Genomic DNA, 21,177 nt, shown 5'->3' on the forward strand with positions numbered 1-21,177 from the left:
ATTATTACTTATTATATTCTAATTAATTAGAATATATTAGCTCTATTTGGATACTATTGGGCTACGGAAGATAGTAGTACTACAAAACATACTTTATCCGGTATGGTTAAGGTTCCAGGTTCAATCCACTTTGAGGTTGCTGGAACAGCAATTTGATATTTTGAGCCGACTTGACTTGATTCGATTTATGCTGTGAGATAACTTTCTAGTATATTTTCTTGGGCCGTACGAGCTTTGCAAGCCCGACTATTTGAACTTGAATACATTGCAATGCGCTGATAAAAATTCACTACCACACGTTGCTTATCGATATCAGAAAATTTTTCTTATCAGTCGATTAACTAGTTAACGTTACTTAGATGGATTTGAAAACTTCTGTACGCAAGATGAATATCTTCTAAAGGACTCATATCTGAATATAAACCGATGAACTGATTCCGTTCGCCGCTGTTTAGCCTTCTACACTCCCTCACGACCACCCTTCCTCCCCCCAGACCATGTTCAGACCCCCTATCAACCGCGCAATGCGCGTACTTGACCGATCATTCTTCAAAAAGACCATACCTCTTGCTGCGGCCACAGTATTTGAAGCAAGGAATCTTGGCCGGATTAAGACCGAGCTGGCGAAGAGCAATGATATTCTGAACGCTCCGCGGCTACCGGCTATTCGATATGTCCAGAACCCCACCACGGAGGAGGAAAAGAGCAAAAAGTGCATCTTGCTGAAGGAGCAGATACAAGCCAATGATGCTGCTACATGGTCCCCAACAATACGGGAATTGGTTGAAGCGAAGTCCGTGGAGTTGAAACCATATGATCTTCACCTTGATTATGACTACTGGCTCTATCGTATGTGCAATCGGGAGGTGCAACTGTTAAAATGCAAGTACTAACATGCATTGCAGACGATATTCTTTCTTCAATACTGCCAGAGGAACATCTCGAGGAAACACCGGCGGGTTTCAACCAAGTTGGCCATGTTGGTATGTGAAATCGAAATGGTTGAATTTGTAGAGACGGGTATACTAAACTTGAAAATATAGCACATCTTAATCTGAGAGAGCAATATCTCCCATATAAACATTTAATTGCGGAAGTTATCCGAGATAAAAACTCGACGGTCCGAACAGTGATCAACAAGGTCGACGATGTTGGTGCAAACAGCGAATATCGCACTTTTGCCTACGAGCACCTGGTTGGGGACGAAGATATGAATGTTGTCCAGCATGAGCAGGGATGCGAGTTTGCATTCGACTACTCTAAAGTATACTGGAATTCACGCCTAGGAAACGAACATACATACCTTGTTGGCAGGTTCAAAGAAGGAGAAGCTGTATGTGATGTCATGGCTGGCGTGGGACCCTTTGCTCTGCCAGCGGGTAAGAAGAGGGTATTCGTTTATGCGAATGATCTTAACCCCCACGGATATGAGAAGCTGAAAGAAGGTGCTGCTCGGAACAAAGTTAGGGAATTCGTCCAACCATTTAACATGGATGGAAGGGAATTTATCCGACACGCTTCACAGGAGCTATGCGTTAACGGCCCACGCCCTGTCAAGATATACCCCAAAGTGAAACGTACCGAGGCCGCTGAGAAGAAAGCTGTTCCTCCACAAGTATACAAATGCCCACCTACCTTTGACCACTACGTGATGAACCTTCCGGCTTCCGCAATTGAGTTTCTAGACGCTTTTGTCGGTGTTTATGCCGGAAAGGAGTCAATGTTCGAGCCGCACACCCAGCGCAAGCGCCCGTTTGTTCATGTTTACTGCTTTTCAACCAACTCCGATGACAACGCTGTTGAGTTTGCGGATATCTGCAACCGCATTTCGGAAAGGATACAGTACAAGATTACCCCTGACGATATGATTGGTGGTACGGGAAACCAGGATCTTGAGCTTGAGATTCGGGATATCAGACTTGTCTCGCCGAACAAGAGAATGTTCTGTGCTTCCTTTAGGCTTCCGGCAGAAGTTATCTTCAAGTCCTAACTAATGCGGCGCTTTACTGGGTGAACTGGAGTTTGCCTACTTTCCATTGGTGATTTTAAAACGACAAAAGTGAGCGAGGGTGTTTAGCATCATTCTCCGGTTTATGTTTCTTCAACGACATAGAGTTGTGTACGATAGCCTATATATATTTCTTCATACCCTGCATTGACTGCCATTGGAATGGAGTTTGTGGGAGGACCTTGAATTTTCGACGATACTCGTTTCTCTTCCAATTCTCTTCTATAGAAAAGCATCTTCCTTAGTGTTTCCTGATAAACTTGGCTTCCATTGCCTATTAGCACTGACTTGGCATTTCTCCTTCTAATAACCTGGCTAATAATGAAAAAAAGTTCTCCCCTCTGATGCTATGCATTAGCTCTCTTTAGCAAATAAAAATAAACAGTATCATGTAGAATATCGTCTTCCGTAAGGTACCGTTTTCCAAACCTGAACGCCTTGCACGTTGCTAAAAAAAAGCCCCTCCCAAACCCGTTATTTCGAAGATAATAAACAGGACTCCCAAAGCACTGCTATTCTCATCTCTCCCATATTTTATATCTTCCCAGTGGTGTAATGGAGTAATCACTCCACGAAATTTCGCAGCTTGGTGAGCTCGTCTAGGAGCTCCTGCAGGTCTGCATCCGAGATCTTGTTTCCAATACTCGGGATAAGGGACTTGGCTTCTTCGGCGTTATCACAGCATAGACTCCCTAGGGTTAGGGTTAGCTTGAGGTGAACGACTATCAAAATCAACGTGTAATTAAGCTGCACGCCTCACGTACCTAGTTGTGACCGCTCAAAGAACTCCAGCTCCGTATGCGCAGAGAGAAGTCGCTCGACAGCCTCGATGTTCTCTTTCTCTTTGAATCTGGCAAACACTTCGAGATAGTCCTGTGTTTTGACCAGGGTCCTGCCGGCGAGCGAAATCGGCGTTAGCATCATGGGCGGCCTGGTCCAAGTCGCAAACAACCAGCGCGCACAACTCACTCTCGCTCTTCAAACTTGCTCTCTCCTTTCCTCCGCAGGTCAAGGACCTTGTTGATCACCAGTCGAGCTTCGGACAGAGACAGGGTCGGAACATGCTGGAATTCGCCGAGCTTGAGCTGGGCGGTAGCTTCGAGTTCGCTCTGGGGGAGCTCGCGTTTGCGGTGCGTGGGCTCGTGAACGGGCGTGGAAGAGCTCATGGTACTGGCGAGTTGTATTCCGGCTGTTTTCTGTAAGGCAATGACCAGCTCGCAGTGCTCAGTACTCCGCTAGACTCAATGCTCAACCTTGATGGGCCTTCACGATCTCTTTCTCCAGGTTCCTTTTTTTTCTCCTTTTGACGTTTCGATCAGAAAACTCATCACGTGATATTAAAATGATTATGTAATGAATTGCTTGTCTGCTTATATAATACGAGCTTGTTTGTTTTTTTTTTTTTTCGCTTCTTTTTTTTTTTTCTTCCTTTGCGGCAGATTCCAAATCCAAGGAAAAGCCATGTAACGAAGAAGAAGAAGAAGAAAACACACGACCCGAACGGCTAATAATATTGCTAGAAAGACCGCAGAACCGTCGAATGTCCTCCCCACGCGCACACGCTTAGCTGATCTCTGCAGCACCCCGGCCGCCCGATCTTATGGCCGTCTCCTATAGATGAAGGGCTGCCGCAGCTCCGCCAATAGGACGAGCAGCAGCGCTTACCTAAGCCGAGCCAGTCGCAAATAGGCAATCCATCGCTGCCGGATCATTGGGATCAACTCGCTTTTTCGACGTTTCGACCGTCCACGAACAAACAACCCAGGAAGGCCTATTTTTCTTTTCGCCCCTCGTTCCCCGTCCCCGTCGCCGGCGCAAGAGCCAATGCGACTGACTCGCGCATATTCCCTCTTCGTCGAGGCGGTGCGACTGACCGGCGCACGCCTCTGGTGCTAATATATATCCCGCGGGCGACGGCCACAGAGGAAGAGGGGAGGGATAAATAGGATACCTGCAACACACAACGTTGTCGCAGTCGGGGAACCTCGGGGGTGTCTGCTTCGTAACCAGCCAGCACGATGTGGAGTTCTCCATACGGAGTTACAGTCGCCCATATGGAGGAATGCCAGCTCGGCTAGGCGACTTTTATATGCACCACTGCTTCTCTGCGTCTGCTTCCGCCGTCCTGTTGCGCTTGCTGCCAAGTCGTTCGGGGCGGTGTCATAAGGAGTGAAGTGGTGTTGCTGGAGTGAATTGAACCTCCAGCTTCTTCTTCTCTATAATTTACTTACCATTGTTATATTTCTCAACCGCCACAAATCTTCAAAAGCCATACAGCGCTTTTTGCTTCTTCTTTTTCCTTCTTGATCTCTCCATGCTGTCTGTCTTTCTCGCTGCCCCACGTGTTCTGCGCTAGAAGAAGAAGAAAAAAATTGAGCCGGGGGGGCAAAGACTCCAGCTTCATGATGTCGAAGGCCTTCGATAAATATACCATCGGCCCAGAGAGCCCAGACGTCCACAGCAAATATAAACCAACAGATGAAGTTGTCTTTCGGAGTCCGTTTGGGCCGTTTCCCAAGGTTGACCCGGATCTGAACTTGCATGATTTCTTGTTTCCTCCAGAGAAGCCAATTGACCAGCCGGACCATGATCTATTCATAGATGGGTGTACAGGCGCCACGGTGTCGCTGTATCAGTTCTACGACAGAGTATTATCTCTCTCGAGAGCCCTGCGGCATGATGGACCTAACCCGGTTGGGCTGGGGCAGTCGCCGGTGGATGATAACGGCAATGGTGAGATCATGGGTATACTATCAGGGAATCATCTCTCATGGCCGTTGCTGGTGCATGCGTGTTTCCGGTCAGAGCTTGTTTTTGGTAGCATCAGTCCCAATTCAACGCCTTATGAATTATACCATGTCATGCGCAAGATGCAGGTCACATCAATGGCCGTGCACGAGTCTCTGCTCCCTCTGTTGATGGATACTGTCCGGAATGGTCCTCAGACGGGCAACGACAGCAGACTTGAGTTTGTATTTGATACCAGCAAGATAGTAGTCATATCGGATGACCCCACGCTGGACACAGTGCAGGGTTATCCTACGGTTGAGTCGTTAGTTCGACTTGGCTCAAAAACACCAGAGAAGCCATGGAAGCGTTCAGGGGGGGAGCGGTTATGCTATCTGCTTCAGTCGTCAGGGACATCTGGGTTTCCAAAAGCCATGATGATATCGCATAAAAACGCCATACACACTACCCTGCAGGGGATGATAACCTCGCGGCGGACAGCAGAGTTTGTAAGCTTTGACACATCCATCCATATGGCCTGCCCCGCCTTGAACTGGGTATACTGATAATCGAATCTAAATAGATGAATATGGACCCACCATTGGCTGTGCTCCTGGGTATAGTCCCAGCCTATCACTCATATGGCCTGACTATGTACGCCCTCCGAGTCAACGTGATGCGGAATACAAACGTATTAATGACCAAATGGGACCTGGAGACCGCTCTGAGGCTTATAGAAAAGCACAAGATCACCACTCTCCCTCTCGTGCCACCGCTTGTCCGACAGCTCGCTCTATCGCCCCTTACAGAGAAGTACGACCTTTCATCCGTCACCCTGGCCCTAAGCGCAGCAGCCTATCTCCCGCCAGACGTAGCCCACAGTCTAGGCAAGAAGCTCCCGCAACAGTCCCCCATCCAGTCCGGCTATGGACTCTCAGAGGCGCTCTCTGTCGCCCAGCCGGTGGTCGAGGGTCTCTTTGGGCTCTCTCGCGCCCAGCCAGGAACAATCGGACATCTGATGCCCGGCATTGAAGCCAAGCTGGTTGACCCAGACACACTCGAGCCCGTACCCAAGGGAACCAAGGGCGAGCTCTGGGTTCGAGCGCCCGTCGTGACTCCGGGCTACTACAAGGACTGGGAAGCAACTGCCAGCCTGTTCGCCGAGCCCGGCTGGCTGAGGACAGGCGACTTGATGATGCGAGACGCAGAAGACCGACTGCACTTTCTCGACCGGCTGAAGGAGATGATCAAGGTGAAGGGCATGCAGGTCGCGGCCACGGAAGTCGAGGATACCCTGCTGTCTCATCCGGACAAGCTGGTGCGAGATGCGTGTGTTGCCGGGGTCGACAACGGCCGAGGAGACGGTGGACTCTTCCCTCGGGCGTGGGTGGTGCTATCTGAGGAAGGCAGACGGCGAGATGCGAGCCAGGTCATTGTGCAGCTCGACGAGTTTGTCAAGAGCCGGCTGTCCAAGTACAAGCATCTTGCCGGCGGGATTGAGATAGTCGACTCTGTAAGGCAGCCCACCCATTCTATCTCTTTTCGTTCAAAGTTCTGTATACTGACTGAGAGTAGATACCGCGGACGCCCTCGGGCAAGATGCTGCGCAGAGCGATGCGAGACCAGTACCACTCGCGGCAACGAGACAAGCATGACAAGGCGAGGCTCTAGGCGGCTAGTCTGCGGTCTGTGGCTTAGCGATCTATTTTTACCCACCCCCAGCCTTCCGCCATCATCCATCCTTGAGCTGTCTTCTTTTGTGTCTGCCTGTTTTGTTTCTCCTGCATCTTACTTTATAGACCTTAGCCTGCTTGATAATATCTTAATTAGAGTTGTGTTTCATGTCCAGCCACTGGCTGTAAACAGAGCATGAGAGATGTGTTTCACCGGCTGCAGAGTGGCAACGTGTCTGTACCTGAGTAGTCATATCTTTAAACATTACATCGATCTATCTATATTTAATCTATATTATATCTATATCTGTATCTATATCTATATCTATATCTATATCTATATCTGTATCTGTATGTATGGATGTATGTAGGCTGTCCTCATCACGTGAGTCTGTTTCCCTTTCGCCCCTTTGGGACTAGCGCGGCCTCAACCAGCGACTTCGAAAAGCGCAAAAGAAACGCAGAAGAAACGCCAAACCGACGACGACGACGACGACGCCGCAGCAAGAAACATCCTCGTCCTCGACCTCCGCCAGCGTCACCGCCAGCTCCTGTCCCGCGTGCTGCTGGCCGATCCACGCGTCTCTGCCGCTCCCGTCGCCGGCCTGGAGGGCCACAGGTAGTCGCTTCGGGCTAACTATCGGTCTGCATGCCAAGCAGCGTCGCCGGCTGGTTAGTTATCCCTGGGGCATCAAAAAGCAACTCTACATAAGTACTTACACCACACACGCCAGCGGGATAGCGCACTAATAACTCGGTGCGTGCTGCTGCTGCTTGCTGCTCCTGACATCACCAGCTCCGGCACGCCAGTGACAGCCAGCGACTGAAAGACGCAGGCTCTTCTGCAAGGTAAGCCCGCGAAGGATGCAGTCGATGCTCCTCCCTCGATGTTCTCTTTGCTTTTTGGCCCGGCTGTCCTCCCTGGCTGGTGTGCCTGTCCCGCTAGCCGCAGTGGAAAACCGTTTACCCGTTGCTGTGCTTCGATGACCTGCCAACTGACCGTCCTGACCCTCCTCCGCTGCCCCCATTTATAGGTTTTTTTGTTTTATATGGCTCGATAGGGGACTGCTGCAACGCCCGCCTACGCCTACGCCTCTTTACCCGCCCTCCTCCCTCTCGCTGCCATTGTCTCTCCTTTCACCAGCGTCTGGCTCCCGGGGCGGAATCTAATAACGAATTTAATGAAAAAAGAAGGGTAAACCCCCCAGAGAAAGGTATGCATTCCCCACTAACCAGCCTCCTCCTGAAAGATGCTATTGATGAAACCTGCCCCAAGCAAAACCCCCCTACCTGCTAGAGGATGGAAGGCCGCTCTTGTTTCTGACTGCTGCGTGAATCTGCCTAGACACCCTGCCCTGTTCCAGCTTGCTCTCACATACACACTCGCTCATTTTTCACCTTGCTCTACTCTGCTGCTGTGCTCTTCTTCCTGTCTCCTGTCTACCGGCCTGACAGACTGTGAGCCTTTGGAGAAATAACACACAGACGACCTCACCTCTTTTTAGTTACCCCGGGTTTACTCCTTATTTATGCTTAACTGCAGTCTTTGCGTCACCTAGACTACAAGCCTCCTGGGCCTCTAAGCGCTATCCGGGCCGCTCTGTCGCGTATTTCACTCTCTCACTCTCTCGCTTGCTTCCTCTCCCTGAACCGACGCGCCCTCAACCTCCAAAATAGGGGATACCGTTCTCCTTTCCTCTCTTTCATCCTCCCTCTGATCGATCCTCCCTGTCTGTCCTCAGAAGCGAAAAAAATAAAAAAGAGAGAGCCAGTTCCTACGAAAAGAAACAAAAAAAGCAGGATACTCACCTCGGGCGGAGGTGGTCGACGCAGATATGGCGTCTGCAGGTGGTCGTCATATTCCACCCAACCTGCTACCCGGAAATCGAGGTGAAGATGGCGGTTTACAGACCACAAACACATCTGGCTTCCAGGGCCAGTCGCCCATAGACAGTCCGGACGGCAACAGAAGTGCTCCCTGGTCCGACATCCCCCCGTCCGCTCCCACCGAGTCCAATGTCAACCCCGAAGAACGCTCTCCCCGACAGCCAGACTCCTACCGAAGTCCTGGCAGAACCAAGTCGCGCGACCGACATAATAATAATAATACTTCGAATGGCCCTTCCACCAGCAAGTCTCCCAGCGGGAATACCAGAATCTGCAGAGTCTGTGGTGAGGCTCTACTGGGACAGTTTGTCCGTGCCTTGGGAGGCACATTCCATCTCGAATGTTTCCAGTGTAAAGTACGTCGTTTCTTCTCTCGTTGCCAATCTTATAATAAAATACTCTAACATGAATGAAATGAAAAAGGACTGTGGAGAGATTGTCGCATCGAAGTTCTTCCCCGTCGACTCTGAAGATGGCAATTCCCAACATCCGCTTTGTGAGCGAGACTACTTCCGACGATTAAACCTATTGTGTTTCGAGTGCGGAGGCGCCCTCAGAGGATCCTACATCACGGCTTTGGACCACAAATATCACATTGAGCACTTCACCTGCTCCGTTTGCCCTACCGTCTTTGGAGCTCAAGACAGTTACTACGAGCACGAGGGCAAGGTTTACTGCCATTACCATTACTCGACCCAATTCGCTCAGCGATGCAACGGCTGCCAAACCGCAATCCTAAAACAGTTTGTCGAGATTTTCCGAAACGGCCAGAACCAGCATTGGCACCCTGAATGTTACATGATACATAAATTCTGGAACGTGCGCCTGTCTCCAAGTGGGAAGACATTCGAACCGCCAGAGATTGACCGCGATGTCAGCAATGAGGAACGAGACCAGATCCGTGACGAGGAAGAAAAGATGGAAGAAAAGGTCTACCGTATCTGGAGCGTACTTTCTGCATTTGAAGAGTCGTCTGCCGCCTGCATTTCCGATATGTTGCTGCATGTTAGCAATGGTGCATACATCGATGGCGTTGTTGTTGCAAAAAAGTTCATTTTCCACGTCGAGGTCCTCTTCAAGGGTACGGACCAGCTTGCATCTCAAATTTCTGCACTTGGAGTAAAAGGTAAGTCATCTAATATTTTGCTCTCCTTTTCTTCTTTCCCCCAAACAATTGGTTATACTGACCACTGGGAATAGAAATGGCATATGGTAGAGAAGCAAAGTTGCTTTGCAAGAAAGTAGTCTCTTTCTTTTCATTACTTTCAAAGACACAAGAGACCGGAGTTCGGAAGCTTGGAGTTACACAGGAGCTCCTTGCCCTTGTTACAGGGCTGGCACATTATTTAAAACTCCTTATCCGCATTGGCTTGCAGGGCTCTCTTAGATTAGAGCGCGAAACAAAGACACCAGATGCCCTCTATGCCTTCCTAGACCTAACCGCAGATCTGGAGGAAGTGAACACTATCACAGCCAGCGACCTAAACACTGATACCTCACAGCTAGCTCACTCTCAGTCTGACTGCTGCGCTGCGTGCACTGAACCTATTGACGATGAATGCATTGTCTTAGGCCGGAGACAGTGGCATAAGAAGCCGCCACACCTTGTCTGCGGCGCATGCCAGGATGACCTAACACATGACCTTGAGCGCGCAAGATGGAGTGAGAAGAATGACCGGCCATTCTGCCAAAACTGCGCTGTACAGAGAGGACATGATCCCCAGGCCATTTCTGGCTTTGAAAATGTCACCAAACTGCAGCAATACGTCTTCCTGCTTCGAGTGGCTCTTGCTAGACTCCTTTCTGTCTTACGATCTGGTGGTACTCTACCACATACATCTGGTATGTCTGCTCTCTACCACTCAAACAATTCTTGACACTCTACTGACCATCCATATAGATGATCCCAACTTGAAGGAATACGAGGCAAATGATGGCCACCGTATTCCTCCACAGGCTGATCCCCATCTGCCACCTCAGCGTCCAACCACTCGCTCAATGTCCTACACTGGCGAACAAAATGAAGAGAAGGCGCCTTCATCACTCGAGCAGACAGTCGGTGAAATGAGAAGACTCCGATCAACTAGGAATGAGCGGGCCATCTCCACAACCTTCAAGAAAGCCCGAACTTCACGCATAATCTCTGGCCCTGAGAGCAGCAGCGTCCAACCAGGTGCTCCTGGAGGTGCCAACAATGGCCAAAACCAGAACTTCCAAATCGTCGAAGAACGAGACGCTGATGGCGAGCCTGTTGCTGACCTTACCTTTGGAAACCAAGATGCTCTCACTCTGGACGATATTCCAAGAATCGTCGCTGCCGAGCAGGCCAAAGAGCAACGTCCTAACGCGTATAAGCATGCTGGTGGTAATCTCATTGGAAGCGGCGGTCCAGCTGCTAAGCTTGTCAATGGCCATCAACGAGGAGTATCCGTTGACCAGCTGGGTGCCATGGAACGACCTAGAGCTAAGAAATATTTCTCAGAGCTATCTGCTCTAGAATACTTCATTGTTCGACACGTTGCTGTCCTTTCCATGGAGCCCTTGCTGGAAGGAAGCTTTAATCTCGAAGAACTCCTTGGCCTCATCGAGCCTCGCAAGCCAACTATCTGGAACATCTTTAACCGTGCTTTCAAGAACGATCCTCGCAAGGTTGGCAAAAAGAAGGGTGTTTTCGGCGTAGCCTTGGAAGTCATCGTTGAAAGAGATGGAACAGAATCAACCCACGGAGTTGGCCCTGGCACATTGCGAATTCCAACCTTTATCGACGATGCAATCTCCGCCATGCGGCAGATGGATATGTCTGTTGAAGGTGTCTTCCGTAAGAACGGAAACATTAAACGACTCAGAGAAACCGCTGAGCTTATTGACACCAAGTACGAGGCCGCTGAGTTGGACAAAGAGTCCGCCGTTCAAGTTGCGGCTTTGATGAAGAAGTTCCTTCGAGAGATGCCTGATCCTCTTCTTACATTTAAGCTTCATAGCTTGTTTGTTATTGCACAAAGTAAGTTCATTTTCGTCCAATACCATCTCTTAACCGGAAAGACGTAATAGCTAATACAAAATAACCATAGAAATCGCTGATCCAGTAAAGCGCAAGCGAGTTCTTCATCTGACTTGTTGCTTGCTTCCAAAGTCGCACAGAGACACTATGGAAGTATTGTTTTCATTCCTTAACTGGGCTTCTTCGTTCTGCCATGTTGATGATGAGACCGGTAGTAAGATGGATATTCATAATCTTGCTACCGTTATGACCCCGAATATACTCTACTCTAATGCAAAGGTTGCTGGTGTTGACGACAGTTTCTTGGCTATTGAAGCTGTCACCTCCTTAATTGAAAATAATGATACCATGTGTGAGGTACGTACCACATCATATCCCAACCATATCACCATATTTTCATGCTAATGTGACCATTGTAATAGGTTCCGGAAGACCTTCTGTCTATCCTAACCGATTCGACGCTCTTCAATGGCAGTGCTGAAATCACTACCAAAGAAATCCTCAAACGTTATGGGGCCTTGGGCAAACTTCCTGTGCCCCAGAGAGCCCCGACAGTCGCGGAAACCATTCCTGTGCGTTCTGGCTCTTCGAAAGGAAATAACTCTCCTATTGCCGCGCGTATTGACACCGATCCGTCTCAAGCTACAGCATGGCAGATGCAGAGTTCTGTGAGGCACGTCCACGGGCCTCAGGATCATAACGCTCCCTTCCCTCCACAACCAATCCGAACTAATACCGGCGACAGCAACCAAGGACAAGGCCAGGGCCAGGGCCAGGCATACGGCGGAGTTCCACCACAAAAACCCCAACACCAGCAACACCTGGCACAACCACCAATGGCATACCGTGGCCGCCCTCCTGCCATCTAAGTGATGTTTTCTACACGTTTAACTAATTCCAGAGGAAGGAAGAGATTAAAAAAAAATTCATGAGACGACCTTGACCTGCTTCTTGCATATTCGCATATGGCGTCTGAATCTACCCTATTTGCATTCCACCGGACCGGGCAACAATCTACGGCGCGGTTCACTTGGTGCTCAAAACTTGGTTCATTGGGGATTTGCTTCTCTTTTGTTATTGGCCTTTTCCTTTTTTTCTCCCTTTCCTTCTTCCCTTTTCTTTACTCTACACGGAACAAACGGTCTGGTATTGGTTGAATCTTCTTCGTTTTTTCCTCTCTCACTTTGATCTCTCTCCCTTCTTTTTTTCACCTTTTTTTTTTTTTTTTCCTTCACCTCCCCTCCTTGGTCTCGACCCTTTCCCCTTCACTTGCAAATCTAAAACGATGAAAAAAAATCCTTTCTTGAAATGCAGCGGACACTGTATCTTGGATGCCATTTGGTCTGACAAGTATACCCACATACCCCTTTTACCTTTACCTTTTGATTCCCATTTCTCTTCTCTTCTCTTCTACGGAGGTCCCGCCCTCTCTTACCCCCTTTACCCAATCTGTGTGATTCTAATTTCCTTCTCTACCTCCCTCCAACCCGACCTCTTCTTCATGCATATCCATTTGACAAACGTACCTCAATTCCCCAATGCCCTACTTCTGCAAATACCTTCATAGTTATGACAAACAAGTTCCCCTTTTAATTTCTTCACCTTCTTTTCGACCTTTCTTCTTCTCTTCTTTTATTGACTGATTACTATTGATTCCCCCTGTTTTTGCTCGTTTCTTGCCTTCTCTTCCCCCCACCTTTCCCCTTTAATTGACTTTTAACTTCTACGCCAATCCCAGACTATCTTCTTCCCTCTCTCTTTGCATTTTTTACCCTTTTTTTTCGCTTGCGTTCCTGACGTCTCAATATACATTAGCCTGTCCCGTTTTCGTCTTCTTTGCTACATGATTGCTTGCTGCTTTTGCTCGCTGTGGACGTATACCAGTGGTTACTAAATTCTTTTTGTTGCTTTCTTCATTCCTCGATACAAAAAATCATGCCGCATCTTGCTTGTTTTTTAATACCCGGTAGGCGCCACTTAGCTAGAGACATACATGGTGATGGCAATTACCCCGTAAATACGTGTTTTCTTTAGCTTCTGCCCCTTTTCCTCGTTCCTGTGGTGCAATTTATGTATTATTCACTTCTAGGAGAAGCAACGCGTTTGCTTAGAACGCTAGACGCTTTTTATATGGCTTTATAAAATGCGAAGAATTCCCTAGTTCTGTTGAGTCTGAGGGAGGTAAACATTATTTATACTCCTAACTCCTAAATATGCCAACCATCCTGAACAAACCAATCTCAATAGCCACCGAAGTTTCAAATATCATTATAAAAACGCTTAAGGCTTGAAAATATCAAGTTGAATCACCGAATATGAAGAATCGAAAAGCGATAACCAAGAACCTGTAGCTAATGTAGGTGCCTCTAGACCCTGCTTCGAAGGACTCTCCTCCCAGGAGCGGGCTGTTCAACTCCTTGGCCCTTTCTAGCAGCAGCAACAGTCATTTTTCGGGCAGTTGAAGCAGTTGCTGAAGTAGCCGTGGTGGCAGCCCGGCTTCTAGAAGTCGGCGGTTTCTTTGATGACGCGCTAGAAGCCTCAGCCTTCTTGGTAGCGGCAGTTCTCGCCGAGCGTACAATTGTTGTTCCAGAAGTTGCTGCAGAGGCATTTGATGATGTGGTGCTGGTACTGACTTGCCGGTTGGTTTGGCGTGTAGCTGTCCTTGCGGGGGGCTTTCTTGTGCCAGCTGGCGCCGATTTGACAGACATGGCCTTCTTTGGCCTGATGACCCTTCCAGGTACAGAGTCAGAGCTGTTGTCGGGCGGGGTTACTCGGCGAACCCCGGCTGCACCCCTCATGGTCCTAAGCTTAGGGGTAGCGGGAGTAGTAGCATAATTCATGTGTTTTGTAGGGCTTGTGTGCTTGACGGGGGAGAAGGCACGGATATGATAGGGTTCTTGCTGCTGTGTCTTGGTAGGTGACATCTTCAAAGGTGATTGCGGAAAGGTCCTGGAATTCGAGGACTTTGGTGATAGGATGTTAGACTCTGTGCGTTGGGATACATTGCGGGATGAAGAAGCTGGCAGGGTTGGCCTGCCCCGCTGCTTTGGATTTGTGAGGGGATGATTTGAAAGATCAGGGTATCCGGCATTTTCCTTATCAGAAGAGCCATGACTGTAATATTTAGTTAGAATCTGTCCTTAACCAAGGGGTAAACGAGCTCATTTACCTTTGTCGTGAAGCTCCAGTACGCTGCGCTGCGGCAGAGTTTGCTGGTGCTTGCGTTACAGGGCGCACCGTCTTTGCAGATTTAGAGGGCAAGCTCGGTTTCTTGAATGGAGACCTGTTGTCCGATGTCTCTTTGGCAGCTTCCGAATACTTGGCTAGCAGTTCGCCCAAGTTCTGTTTACGAAGCGCCATGGGGATTCGATTAATACGCCGTTCAATTCTCGCTCGTAAATCTTGCGCCTGGAGGGCGTAGTGCGCGCGTAGTTTTCGCGCTCGCTCAGTAACTAGAAGCCGCGGTTAGCTATATACTGGGCCAACACTGGTTCATGCCATGGGAATCCCACTTTCTAGCTGCAAGTTGTCCATCAGGGCCTGTTTCTGCTTCTGGGTGATCCTGAGCCTCTTTTTCGATGGGCTCCTCGTAGGAGTAAGGGCTTCATCATAATGGTTGCTTGGCTCAGGCGACTTTCGTTTTCTCGAGACGGCGGTCGACATTGTAGTGGTAAGGTCCTGGACTGACTATAATCAGAGCAGTGTTGCTATCCCTCTTTCAATTGTGTGTAGCGTCTAGTTATCTCAATACTGAAAGCTCGTCGTGGCGTGAGTTGCTGTCCAACTGTCGATGTTGATATTGAAATAAACAGGAAAAGGCGAGCCGTCGCGATGTAAACAAATGTGATTACATAAACATTACAGCGCTAGTCCCGATTGAGAGCTCCGCAGCAACCTTGAAGCTTCACTTCCTTCGCTTCATCAACGACAACGACACCGACGCCAGCAAGCCTTTCTCTGCTACGACTAGCTATACAAATATACACGCCATCTCTTGTCTCTCTTAACACCCCGTGAAGCTCCTCTCTTGCCTCTATTTTGCGTTATAAAGGCTAGATACATCTCTCACAGCCGCCGCCATGTCGCTCGAAGCCACTATGATCATGTTCGTCTCCCCCGGTTCGGTGTTTATGGACGGTATCATGCTAACGAAGTATGAAACAGTATCGATAATAGTGAAAGCAGCAGAAATGGCGATTACCTGTATGTTATCATGGAACAGTGAAAACACCTACAATCCATACCTACAGCTACTAACAGGACGATATCTAGCCCCACAAGATTCGAGGCTCAAGCAGATGCTGTGAACTTGGTTCACTCCGTAAAGACACAAGCTCACCCACAGTCGGCTGTTGGGCTGATGAGCATGGGTGGCAACGGCCCAGAGGTCCTGGTTACCCTGACTGAAGATATTGGCAAGATCCTAGAAGGTCTTCACCGGACGAAGATTGGCGGAACTTCACATCTGGCCTCCAGCATACAAGTTGCCTACGTAAGTGTATTTGAACTATAACGTGTTCATCATACACAAGTCAAGCTAACTGTTGCTGTTTGCGTCTGGCTGTAGCTAGCACTTAAACACCGAAAAGAAAAAGGCTCAGAGACAGCGGATTATCGTCTTCTCCTGCTCCCCGGTTGTTGAAGACGAAAAGTCGTTTGTCAAGCTAGCGTTGAAGATGAAGAAGAACAATGTTAGCATTGACTTTATTGCTTTTGGCGAGCTTGATTCAGAGACAACGAAGAAACTAGAAGCCTTCCACGAGGCTGTCAACAGCGGAAACGGATCAAATCTTGTCATCATACCTCCCGGCCCTAATCTCCTCAGTGACTCGATTCTTCCAACCCCAATCCTTGGAGGACGCGGTATGGCATCGCATATGGAGGGAGGAGAGGATGTTGGTGGCGGCTCATTTGACTTTGGAATTGACCCCTCTGCCGATCCTGAGCTGGCATTTGCTCTACGCATGTCTTTGGAGGAAGAAAAAGCAAGATTAGAGAAGGAGAAGCAGGAGAAGGAAAAACAGGCCAAGGAATCTATGGATAAGATACCGGAAGAGGGCGGGGAGGCCAGTGGCAGCGGAAGCGGGAAGAAAGATAGTGATAAGAAAGAAGGTGACGGAGATAAGATGGATACGTCGTGACGGCATGTCGATTGAAGTAGCGTTATGATGGGAAGAGATATATGGGCAGCGTGGATTATTCTAGACTAGTGACGCTCGATGGCATTCCTGGCGTTCGTAGATCAATGTATTCTACTTGAGATTGGCCTCGGAAGTGACAGTACCCCCAGACATATACATGCCAGTACATACATATATCATCTGAAAAGCTCCATTATCAATATCCCTGGATTATTCATTAAGTCGTATCTTTTTTTTTTTAAAAAAAAAGGAGATCTGTTGCGTAGAGTCTATGTTCACAGTCTTCCTCCCTCAAAACTTTAGATGCTATCTTCCCCTTAGCCACGTCGCTAGATGCCTGTCAAATGACTCGCATCTCACCGGCATCTCCAGCTGATAGAAGGGATTCTTCATCACGTAGTCTGCATACAGCTCGTATATCTTGGCAATCACACTGTCCACATTCGGCATAAGCGGATCAGTGAAGAGCAAGAACTTGGTCCCTGTCACAGTTTGAAAACACGTCAATCTAAATCGTTCCGTCTCGAGGACTTCTAGGCCTGTCTTTGGAAGGCCGGGATTAGGTAGTGTGGAGGTCATGGGTATCGTGGATGCTGAGGTATTGGACGTAGCGGGGGCGGAGTAAGGGAACACAGGCGTAAGGGAGCGGGTGATGGCATGGACGCTGTTTATATCAGCAATCAGATCAATCGATACTGGTCAGCTTGGAAATCCGGATATTGGAGCATGCTGCTGCTGCTGCTGCTGTTGGGGTAGGTCGTTTGCGTACCCATGAAAGGTGCCTGCGAAGACGAGATAGTCGTTTGTCGAGAGTTTCTGGAGGCCAGCCTGAAAGTCCCGCTGGTAGATCAGGCCTCCAGCCTTGTTGATGATGACGAGGGAATAGACAACCCTGGTGCCAGCAGTTAGTCCATGCGGATGCGCCGCAGCTTCATCTGTTGAGCTGTCTGCATACGAAGGCCAACTCACATTGCGTTCAGTCTGCTCCCATTATGGTTACTATTTCCCTGCTATAGCTCCGCCCAAGTATAATCGTCGATCCCGGGACTCTGTCGCCCCTCTGTCAGCTGCTGTCTGCTCTTCGCGTCGTCTTGTCGGCTTTTGCTCTTGTTGCGATTCTTCGTCTTTCTGACGGAGGAAGTCGATATCGTAAGTATTGTAACGCCATTACACGATTACACGACGATTGGTGGAGAACGTGACACGTTATCGTATTGAATATTACACCATAAAATACCCCATAAACATTTCGACATCAATATATTGACGGCGACGTCTGTTTGCATGATATTTCTTTGCACATCCCCCTCGATTGCCAGATTAATAATAGAACTCTGCTAAGGCGAAGGAGAGGTTTAGTTTCTACAGAGTACGCTGGAGAGCCAGTGAGGCAGGCGTAGGGAGAGCGTTTCATGGGCAGGCAAAAGGGGCCACGACGATTGGCAGGGAGTGCTCCAAAAAACCGAGTAACAGGAATGCCCAAGAGAAGTCGAGGCATCTCATGCATCTTTAACATCCGCACCAGGATAATCCCAGCAACTCTGGAGGGCGCATCACGGAGGAGCGTGAGGCTCAATTCGTGCATTGCGGCGCAGTCAGAGGCAAGACTTTCAGCCCTTGCAAGGAGCGGACGGCAGGCAAAAGAGGAGGTAGATAGGCTGCAGGCACGATTTATCATGCTTCTGCAGGGAGTTTCCCCCCCTCCTTATGGAGAAGAAGAAGAAGAAGAAGAAGAAGCAGCGGAAGCCTGGAAAGAGGAGAAGACATGGCTCTCTGGCCTCTCTCTTCTATCACATCATGCTGCATCTTGCATCTTGCATCGCATCAACATCGACCAGATTTCATGCAACCCGGGCCTTATCGATAAAGCAAACTTCCGCTAACATCGTGGAATATAGCTAAAGTATGGGGTCGCCGAGTTCATCTGGCGGGAAGCTTTCTCGTGATGGCTGCTGATGGTGATGTCGATGCTTGCTGTCGACCACATCCCGTAGATTGTAACCATGGCAAGCAGCCAGACCGCGGAGAGGAACCCGGAGTAGACAGCCGTTTAATCAAATAGTATCTGTCATAATTGAACCACACTCCCTTGTACACTAAACCTGAATGGGCGGGGACGCTAGTTAAGGATCCAAGCAAGCTGCGACTCCAGGGAGCAAAGCCGCTGTATGGATGTTTTTGTCTCCGCGTCTGCTTCGTCTGCTCCTCCCGGTCCACCAGCTGGCCCCTTAGAAATCCTGATCGCCTGATGCTGCTGCTGCTGCCACTGCCGCAATATAGCTAACGAGCTTGTATGTATCCACCTGTACCTGTACGAGAGCCGTGTTAGAGAGCAGTATCCAGCCCGTCAAGGGGAACGAACCGTGTATAAAACGCTGAGCTTCGTCCCTCTCGTCGGCTGCTGCGCGAGTCAGGCCGATACGCAGACTCCCTCGACTCTCGTGGCGCTTCGTATCCGAGGCCCTTTTGTCCCTTTTGCTCTGTTTGCTCTGCTCTCGCCTACAGTCTCGTTATCGCCTCCGTTTGTTTGTGGTGGTGGCCCTGATTTGTGCGAGCAGGCTGAAGCTGAACTTTTTCTGCAGTTTCCTCCTGCGCCTTAACAGCAACAACAGCTCCAGGCCAACCTCATCTTAGCTGGGCTTGTCCTCTCACCCCAGAACAGCGTCTTCTCAGCTCAGCTCCTGGTCCTATATGATAGCTTTCCCTGTCATAAGCCTGTAATGATCTCTGGAGGAGCTTGGATGTTTCATCAGACCTGCTGAGTTGGCGAATCTGGTAATTCATATAAAGAGGAGCAGACAGAGAGAAAAAGAGACACAACACGCTACAGCTTGATAGTCGCCAGCGATTTGAGCAACCATGTCGAACCAGGCGCTTCTTCGTATCGGAAGGGTAAGTCTCTCTACCTTGGTAGCCTGGAAGGCCCAGGACGAGACGAGTCGCTGATGTTTCGGCGGAATATATAGGAGATCAGTCAGATCCAGCAGGGAGCTGACCTCTGTAAGTCAAGGACCCCAGGTCTTCTAAGGGCCCCCATTTTCCTTTTGCCAGTTACTCATAGGGATTCTATCTTAGCACTTGCCGTGGCTTGCCAGGAAGCAGACATTCGTAACGTCAAGGCTCTCATAGTTGGGCCGCCTGGAACTCCCTATGAATTTGGCTTCTTCGAGGTATGCTTGTAGTCATTTCTTCCAGGACTGTGGTTCTTGCTAACCGCGTTCAACAGTTCTCTATCAAGTTTACTGAAGGTCAGGATGTTTTTCAAATATACCCATGAGACGCCTAATTTAAGCAGATGCTCATATTCCATAATTTAACCAGACTATCCTGCCCAACCTCCACATGTTCAGGCTATGACTACCAACGGCGGAAGATGCCGTTTCAACCCCAATATTTATGCCTCAGGCAAGGTTTGCGTGTAAGTTCTGATACTGCAAGTCAAATGAGATGGATAATTTCTGACACACTACTTTGATATAGGTCTATTCTAGGGTAAGTTTTAATCGATTCTCTTATAAAGGAGTATATGTATACTAACAATGTTCTCAGGACATGGGAGGGAAGCAGTGGGGAGCAGTGGTCGTCAGCTCAGGGCCTAGAGTCCATCTTGATCTCCATTCAGAGCTTGATGTCTGCAAACCCATATGAAAACGAACCCGGATTCGAAAACTCCAAATCTCCCACTGATCTCAAAGCAATGGATAATTATATTGCCAAGGTTATACCACTCTTTTAATCATATCTGTTACTCCATGATTCTGACAGCCTCCAGATCCGACATGAGAATATCAGGATATCGGTGATTCAGCGCCTGGAGGATTGGCTTGGCATCCTGCCTGATGGTACAATTATGCCGCCTACTGATGAAATTACAGAGGACGAGGAAATGTTTGGGGATGAATATTCCCAGCCCCCGTTTGAGCCGTTTAAAGATCTATGCAAACGTCGCTTTCTCTGGTACTATGAGACTTATAAGAACACAATGGCTGAGGCTGAGACAAAGTGCCCTGTTGGCTCACGCTTCCAGAGAATGCAGTTCGAATTCACCGGCAATACAATGGACGGACATTTCAACTATACCGAGCTGACCAAGAGACTAGATGCAATCAAGAACGCCATCATGAAAGAAACAGATTCTTGGGCAGAGATGGGTCGGAAAGCTATAAAGAACGAAACAAGAATTGCTGTCAACCTGCAACGGCAGTATGAACAAATTGTCGAGGACCTAAAAAATAAACGACATTTCACTATCGATATATCCCTTGATGAGGGAAATCCTCTTGTCTGGATGTTGACTTACTTTGGGCGGCCCATGACCCATCTTGATGGTGGTATCTTTAGAATTAAGATCGCCCTCAGTCCTAATTTCCCAGATGAGCAGCCTCGGGTGATTGTTCAAACCCCTCTATTCCACCATCGTATCTCAAAAGATGGCATTCTCTGCTATTTCCCGAAGAAACTGGAGGATATGAAGGCACACATTGAAGCCATTGTTGAGGCATTGGAGGATGAGTCTCCCCCTTATGACCCGCGAGCAACTGTCAACCCTGAATGCTCCAAGCTCTTCTGGGGCTCCGCAGAAGACAAGAAAAAATACAATCGCATGCTAAGACGCTCGGTCCAGCGCAGCATAGAGTAAGTCTTCCTCTCCTCGATTCCCCAACATGTAGCCAAAACTAAATTACTGCATAGTGAATGATTTTTACATTTACTGCACTCTAAACCCCTTTTAATATGGCC

General features: G+C 48.8%; 8 protein-coding genes across 8 annotated transcripts; 6 read left to right on the plus strand and 2 right to left on the minus strand.

The window, feature by feature from the left end:
* Window positions 1–497: 497 nt before the first annotated feature.
* ARB_03623 (uncharacterized protein) lies at window positions 498–1,990 on the plus strand (the record flags this gene model as incomplete). Its single annotated transcript, XM_003010071.1, has 3 exons — window positions 498–849; window positions 906–983; window positions 1,044–1,990. 3 exons carry the CDS (start codon window positions 498–500, stop codon window positions 1,988–1,990), a joined length of 1,377 nt encoding a protein of 458 aa, XP_003010117.1.
* Window positions 1,991–2,572: 582 nt separating this feature from the next.
* Window positions 2,573–3,174, minus strand: ARB_03624 (uncharacterized protein; the record flags this gene model as incomplete). The annotated part of the gene is made up of 3 exons (XM_003010072.1): window positions 2,573–2,700; window positions 2,773–2,939; window positions 2,978–3,174. 3 exons carry the CDS (start codon window positions 3,172–3,174, stop codon window positions 2,573–2,575), a joined length of 492 nt encoding a protein of 163 aa, XP_003010118.1.
* Window positions 3,175–4,413: 1,239 nt separating this feature from the next.
* On the plus strand, window positions 4,414–6,608 carry ARB_03625 (adenylate-forming enzyme, putative; the record flags this gene model as incomplete). The annotated part of the gene is made up of 2 exons (XM_003010073.1): window positions 4,414–5,244; window positions 5,319–6,608. 2 exons carry the CDS (start codon window positions 4,414–4,416, stop codon window positions 6,606–6,608), a joined length of 2,121 nt encoding a protein of 706 aa, XP_003010119.1.
* Window positions 6,609–8,424: 1,816 nt separating this feature from the next.
* ARB_03626 (uncharacterized protein) lies at window positions 8,425–12,165 on the plus strand (the record flags this gene model as incomplete). The annotated part of the gene is made up of 5 exons (XM_003010074.1): window positions 8,425–9,421; window positions 9,496–10,137; window positions 10,196–11,296; window positions 11,367–11,653; window positions 11,719–12,165. 5 exons carry the CDS (start codon window positions 8,425–8,427, stop codon window positions 12,163–12,165), a joined length of 3,474 nt encoding a protein of 1,157 aa, XP_003010120.1.
* Window positions 12,166–13,662: 1,497 nt separating this feature from the next.
* Window positions 13,663–14,656, minus strand: ARB_03627 (uncharacterized protein; the record flags this gene model as incomplete). The annotated part of the gene is made up of 2 exons (XM_003010075.1): window positions 13,663–14,410; window positions 14,466–14,656. 2 exons carry the CDS (start codon window positions 14,654–14,656, stop codon window positions 13,663–13,665), a joined length of 939 nt encoding a protein of 312 aa, XP_003010121.1.
* A 719-nt stretch (window positions 14,657–15,375) lies between these two features.
* ARB_03628 (uncharacterized protein) lies at window positions 15,376–16,437 on the plus strand (the record flags this gene model as incomplete). Its single annotated transcript, XM_003010076.1, has 3 exons — window positions 15,376–15,499; window positions 15,547–15,788; window positions 15,868–16,437. 3 exons carry the CDS (start codon window positions 15,376–15,378, stop codon window positions 16,435–16,437), a joined length of 936 nt encoding a protein of 311 aa, XP_003010122.1.
* A 1,676-nt stretch (window positions 16,438–18,113) lies between these two features.
* ARB_03629 (uncharacterized protein) lies at window positions 18,114–18,320 on the plus strand (the record flags this gene model as incomplete). The annotated part of the gene is made up of 1 exon (XM_003010077.1): window positions 18,114–18,320. One exon carries the CDS (start codon window positions 18,114–18,116, stop codon window positions 18,318–18,320), a length of 207 nt encoding a protein of 68 aa, XP_003010123.1.
* A 976-nt stretch (window positions 18,321–19,296) lies between these two features.
* ARB_03630 (uncharacterized protein) lies at window positions 19,297–21,076 on the plus strand (the record flags this gene model as incomplete). The annotated part of the gene is made up of 5 exons (XM_003010078.1): window positions 19,297–19,329; window positions 19,404–19,607; window positions 19,788–19,847; window positions 19,958–20,155; window positions 20,210–21,076. 5 exons carry the CDS (start codon window positions 19,297–19,299, stop codon window positions 21,074–21,076), a joined length of 1,362 nt encoding a protein of 453 aa, XP_003010124.1.
* Window positions 21,077–21,177: the final 101 nt, after the last annotated feature.

The sequence above is a fragment of the Trichophyton benhamiae genome (genome assembly GCF_000151125.1).
Source record: "Trichophyton benhamiae CBS 112371 chromosome Unknown Abenha-F-c-01g09.f1, whole genome shotgun sequence".
Classification (NCBI taxonomy): domain Eukaryota; kingdom Fungi; phylum Ascomycota; class Eurotiomycetes; order Onygenales; family Arthrodermataceae; genus Trichophyton; species Trichophyton benhamiae.